The sequence below is a fragment of the Lipophrys pholis genome, assembly GCF_963383615.2.
Source record: "Lipophrys pholis genome assembly, chromosome: 14".
Lineage (NCBI taxonomy): Eukaryota > Metazoa > Chordata > Actinopteri > Blenniiformes > Blenniidae > Lipophrys > Lipophrys pholis.
This window is the reverse complement of record NC_137633.1, coordinates 15,398,522-15,404,521: the sequence shown is the minus strand read 5'-3', so window position 1 is coordinate 15,404,521 and position 6,000 is coordinate 15,398,522. Positions and strand designations below refer to the sequence as shown.

The 6,000-nt window shown below is 43.9% G+C and overlaps 1 protein-coding gene across 2 annotated transcripts; it reads left to right on the top strand.

Moving 5' to 3' along the window:
• Positions 1-867: 867 nt before the first annotated feature.
• LOC308120192 (sex comb on midleg-like protein 4) lies at positions 868-5,097 on the top strand. Of its 2 annotated transcripts, none has more exons than XM_080480642.1 (8): positions 868-986; positions 1,940-2,179; positions 2,519-2,648; positions 2,786-2,986; positions 3,163-3,324; positions 3,459-3,683; positions 3,766-3,911; positions 4,009-5,097. In XM_080480642.1, exons 1-8 carry the CDS (start codon positions 984-986, stop codon positions 4,132-4,134), a joined length of 1,233 nt encoding a protein of 410 aa, XP_080336768.1. In that variant the 5' UTR covers positions 868-983; the 3' UTR covers positions 4,135-5,097. The 2 variants fall into 2 exon arrangements, with proteins under 2 accessions (XP_080336768.1, XP_080336769.1); XM_080480643.1 differs by lacking the exon at positions 868-986 and adding an exon at positions 1,318-1,529.
• The last annotated feature ends 903 nt before the right edge of the window (positions 5,098-6,000 follow it).

The following is a 6,000-nucleotide window of genomic DNA, read 5'->3' as shown; positions in this document are numbered from 1 at the left end:
AAAAAGATCATATGTAGGTTTCACTTTAAAATTGGAAATCAAGCAGGTCGCTCTAGAGATGTGATTTGCAACACATCAGTTACAAAAATTAACAAAAATATGAACTATGTCACAGTTTGTCTCATAATTTTAATTTATCTATGTTGCACTTTGAGCAGATCCTGTTCTAAAATTAATGTTTTACTTAAATATCTACTTGTTTCTTTTTAACTTCATCTAAAAAAGAAAATGTGGCCCTGTCATCCCTTCATCCTATCCTTTGAAAACATTACACGTTTACTGTTAATTTTGATCCATAAAAATTCTAAATTCAGCATTTGTTTTCATTGTTTGACAAAGCAGAACTCAAGTATATTCAGTTTAATGAGCCATGACAATGAAATGCACAATTCATCAAATCCGAGTTAATGAAAACTGCAATTTTACTCCAAACTGACTATTGAAAACCAAATTATTCCATAATTCCCTCATTTGACTGCGTTTCATTCATAAGCCCACACATTAATGCAAATGTGCAGGGCTGCAGAAAAAGATGAAAATACCACTTGTACTTTCTCATTATAAATATTTACAGCAGAAACTCTGTCCTCGCTCTAATTATACCCCCACAGTGCTGAGCTGAGCCGGGAGTTGCAGACAAAACATGGCAGATAACTGTCAGGGTGTTACAGGGCTTACAGGCTTGTTGCCATGACAACAGAGGAGCCCGTCTCCCTCCCTCTCTCGCGCTCTCTCTCTCTCCCCTCCTCCCTTGCTCCCTCTTTAATGCACACACACACACACACACACACACACACACACACACACACACACACACACACACACACACACACACACACACACACACACACACACACACACATACTGTATTACAGTGGAATCCGCCTCGCTGTGAGATCCTCGCTCTGCTATTGGAAGCAGGAAAAATAAAGGAAACACAGTACGGAGCATCAGGATACTCCACATCTCCACATCTGTTCTGGATGGTGAGTGCCTGCAGACTATTTCTTTTTGTTTGTTTATGTACCGCATCCCTTTCATCAAAATGTAATAAACAGGACAAACAGCCATATTAGAAGTGTGTAGATTTCAGTTGGTTGCGGTGCTGCTGCACTGGAGAAGATTCTCTTCCAGTTGCCGCTTCTCGCTTCTTTTCTTTCTTTTTGTAGATTAGGGTAGAAGCTGTCATCATAATGGTAATTCATAGCTGGGTAGCCATGGTGAAGTCAATTTCCCCCCTCCCCTCCTCCCTCCCTCTGCCACTGCTGAATGCATTAGTCTAATGAGATGTCTGCAGCCTGGGTGCTGAGCAGCAGCAGCAGCGGTGGCGGTGGCGGCGGCAGCAGCAGCAGCAGCAGCAGCAGTGTGTTAGCCAAAAAGGGGAACGAGGAGAAAGCCACACACAGCAAGAGCAAGATGGCTTCACCTGCAATGTGAGAGATTTAGGTTTATAGTTGCCTTCAGGCTCTCTGGGATTTAAGACAAAAGGGCTTGGTTGGCTCGTGGGCTTTCACAATAGAAGACAGCAGGTAATAGTCCCCCCCCCCCCCCTCCCTCTCTTGCTCTTTCTCTCTCTCTCGCTGTCTCTCTCTCTCTCCCCTTCAGGTTTATTGGTGTGTTATCAGTGTGTGATGGAGGTGCTGTTTCCTCCACAGCTCATGCATGTGCTGCCTTTTGTTTTGTTTGATTTCTCCGATGCTCTGCTCAAAGCTGCCCCTCTCACTGCATTGCACGGCTCAGTATTCTGCAGTGTTTGGATGCTGTACACCTTTGCCAGCCCAGTCTGCCTCCTATGCTAATGCTGCTCCGTGTAGCTCCAGTAATGTAGCTGCTGAAGAGGAAGAGGGGGGGAGAAGTAGCATTAATGTGCAAGTTAAGTGCCTGATTGCGGCGCGTTTCTCTTTCTGAAGCTCTGTTGTTGTTTTTCCTTTGTCTCCAGCTCCAAATGAGTGTACCTGCAGCGACGGCTCAGAAATCAGACAGCAACGGCAACAGTGAGATGCAATCAGCTGCAGTGGCTCCCTCTTTCATCCCCAGCCAGTCGGGGAAGATACCGGGCAGGAAGAGAGGGAGACCTCCGCTCCGCAATGTCGCCAAGATGGATTTTCCCAACCGTTACCCTGAATCGCTCCCTCCGCTCAAAGTGCCAAAGAAAAGGGGGAGAAAGCCGGGCTTCAAGGTCAGCAAGATAGGAGGGGGTGTGTGATGCTGGTGTGTGGGTGCAGTGTGTTTAAAAATGCATGTGTACACAGGCAGACAGACACACAGGCTCCATGCCCTTCACATTTGTGGGACCCTAGTGTAACACAGCTAGAGAGAGGCTGCAATCTTTACTCTGGAGTTGTTTCATATAAGTAAACAGCCAGTTTTAGATGAAAAAAAAAACTAACCTGACTGATTACTATCAAAATATAAAAATACAGAGATATAACTCTCCCTGCGAATGTGTTTTTGCGTGCATAAACCTGTAATGGGCCTAAACACTAACACAGAAACGCAAAAATGTCTTCCCCTGCAGCTCAAACCCAGAATGGTGATGACCCCGTTAGCCATTTCTCCACCCAGCAGCACCCCTGAACCCGATATGAGCTCCATTCCCCAGGATGCTGCCACCATCCCCCACTCCGCTACGCCCCAGGTGCTCACAGGTAAGCCACAAGAACCGCGAAAATCTCCCGCAAGGAACTTGAACTGTGTTTTCTGTCTCACCTGGATTGGTGTAAAAACTCAAAAAGCTCACCCAACTTCAACGCAAAAGATGTTCTTTTGTCTTCTCCCGTTTCAGTCTGTATCTACATCAATAAGCAGGCCAACACCGGGCCAAACCTGGACCGGAAGAAGATCCAGCAGCTCCCGGATCACTTCGGACCCGACAGGCCCTCAGTGGTGCTCCAGCAGGCCGTCCAAGGCTGCATCGACAGCGCCTTCCAGCAGAAAACGGTGTTCACCCTCCTCACGCAAGGCTACGGGGGAGAAAAAATTTCAGGTGTTGTACAAAGACCTCGCTCAGGTGTTGTTCTGTTTGCTTAATCACTTATTTACCACCTTACCTGAGGTGGCGCTGAGAAACAATTTGCCATTAGCAAAAAGGTTGAATGACCTGATTTGCAAGCAGCTGCGTCTGCGCGGTGTTTCAAGTGGTTCCCTGTTTTGCCCCTGCAGCCACATTTGATGGGAAGCAGCATCTCCTGAGCCTCCCCGTGGTGAACAGCATCGACTATGTGCTCCGCTTTCTGAAGAAGCTCTGTCGCAGCTTGCACTGTGAAAACCTCTTCAGTGATCAGCCCATTACCCAGCACAGTGGTGGCTCCTATCAGTCAGATGGTATTTCTAAATTCTGCATCCCGAGTGGAAGTCACAGCACTGATCCAAACAGATGCTTGGAGGGTTTTTTTTGGGGGGGAAGGGAGTTTTGTTGATGATGGATGTCTCCCTGTTGTTGGGGGTTTCTTTTCCAGCGGAGACATCGATGGCTGAGGACTACCACTTAGACCAGTCAGACGGGAAACGCTACTCTGTCGACCCTGGTGATTCGGCCTTCAACTCCATCAGCTCGTCCTACTCCCCAAAGTCCTCGTACGGCTTCCGATCATCGCAGCAGTTCTCCAACGGCTCAGCCTCCATGAACATGTGCAGGCAGTCCTCGACCAGCCCCAACACGTTCCCGGAGAGCAACAGGACAGGTGAGACACCGCCACGGGACAGTTGCGGACGGGGCCGTCCTCTGAGACGCAAAGTTAAAACCACTTTCTGTTTTCCTCGGAGGCTACAATGGATCTTCAGAGTCTCAAGACTCAAAGGCTCCTCCCAATAAGGACCCGTCCACCTGGTCTGTGGAAGATGTGGTGTGGTTCATCAGAGATGCCGATCCACAGGCTCTCGGTCCTCATGCAGATGTCTTCAGGAAACATGTAAGTTTCTGTTCCTCTCGCTGTGTCGCCCCGCTTCATTTAACTGGCGGCGATGAAAGTCGTTGATTTTAACACAAACTCTCTCTGCCGTTGTCAGGAAATAGACGGAAACGCTTTGTTGCTCCTAAAGAGCGACATGATCATGAAGTACCTCGGACTGAAGCTGGGGCCGGCCTTGAAGCTTTGCTACCACATCGACAAACTAAAGCAAACTAAGTTCTGAACTCTTCCGAGGACAAATCTCCTGAATCCAACAAAGCATTTTGAGAAGGGTCACGTCTGAGGATCTCAGGTCTGTGAGCCGATGGGAAGAAAGTAGCTTCTTGAGGTTTCTGGGGTGTGTCACTTCATCACACAGGATATGACTTCCGGACATTAATCTTCGATACTTGTTCAATACTTCTTTAATTTATTCTTGCTTGTTAGCAAATTTCCCCAGAATGTCATATTCAAATTTCATCTATGTTGAAAAATGTTGGATTGATATTATTGCACAATTGTCCTGATTTCTTAGTTGGATTTTGGTTGAGCTGGTTTAAAGATTAAGAGCTTCAATTGCCTTGTTTTCTCATTTTTATAGTTTTTCTAATGAAGAAACAACAAAGTTTGACATACAGTATAGCTGAAATTGAAAACTTCAACAAAAATGACTTAAAACAATGTATATTTGATCAAATCAGTTTTCTTTGTGTTTTGTCACCAAGTGAGTCAATAATTCCAAAATGCTCCACTTTGTTCACAAGCTCCTCTGATAGTATTTGTGCAGGTCAAGAGGGTTTTTTAGGGTTTGGGAGTCCGACATGATCTATATGCCGCGAGACAAAATGACATTATGAAATAGAACCAAAATGGCCCAAACGTTTCTGTTAAATTGTTAAATACCTCCTCATTTTGCTGGATTAAAAAGTGTCAGTTCTTGCAGAGTTTAAGTCTTTTCTCCTCGAAACTCCACCTTTTACCTGGAGACCTTCCCCGCCTTCCTCCTGGCTCATAGACCTGGACTGAGGGTTTGAATCGTTTCGGTACATTTTACCGAGGATTTCCACGTTATCACGCAGCAACAGACTGACTTTCATCTCTCGCTTATCTCTTAGTCACTCTACATTTGGAGGTTATTTTGAACTCAAGCCTTCAGATCCTGGACCACACACTTCATTCAGTGATACAGCATAACGTAGTCAGTTATAAAAAAAAAAAAAAAAAGATGGTGTCTATCAAAACTACACGTCTCTCTGCCGCACCTCCCATTATATAAATATATATATATCTATAGAAAAAATTCATTATCTGACAAAAAAAAAGTATAACAGAAAACTCTTTATACCTTAAGAAAATAACACTTTGTCAAATATCACTTTACGATCTTGTTTACTCGTGTTTACCAAGCCGAAACATATCTATACCTGTACTTTAAAAAACAGTGCATTAATTACTACAATGCTTTTTGATTGAGAGTTTTAGAAAATCATTTTTATACTATTTTTTCACATTACTGTATTATGAAAAAGTAATGTTCCCATTGACCGTGTCATCCTTTTATTAGTATGATTTGAATTTTACAAACAGCCTAACACAACACAACACAACAAAACATAGGAGTGTTGCTCTCTCTTGTCTATTTACTATATAAAGAAAACGGAGAGCATTGTGAACGTGATATATTTATGTTTCAATATGCAAAATTGCTCCATAGCCTTTTTATGTATGCTCATTTTTTAGATTGAAATGTTTTATAATCAAGCATCTGTGTTATTACAGAGGTCATGGAAACACCAGAAACACCTAAACGTCACACTGGAAAAACCCAAACCGACATGTAAATGGGTATTTAGTACAATATTGCTTTTGTATACCACTTTTGGTGTACAGTATGCATCCTTTTTTAATCAATTAACCTTTGTAAGTGAATGCTGCTGTTAAGATATTCCATGTAAGCCATGCCTAGTGAGATCAAACCAAGGTGTTTTCTTTTGGACGTCACTATGAATAAGAGTTTTCGAGGAAGCTGATTGGAATCAGTTCTCTATGCTGGTGCTAAACGTATTTAACCGTTTGCTTTTGTGTTTGTGAGATGTAAATGAAATCTTAC

Bases quoted from the DNA above. Each gene is read 5' to 3' on its own strand.
- LOC308120192 (XM_080480642.1), top strand. The intron at 2,987-3,162 runs GTGTTGTACAAA...TTGCCCCTGCAG, and splicing joins CGGGGGAGAAAAAATTTCAG to CCACATTTGATGGGAAGCAG. The intron at 3,325-3,458 runs GTATTTCTAAAT...TTTCTTTTCCAG, and splicing joins TGGCTCCTATCAGTCAGATG to CGGAGACATCGATGGCTGAG.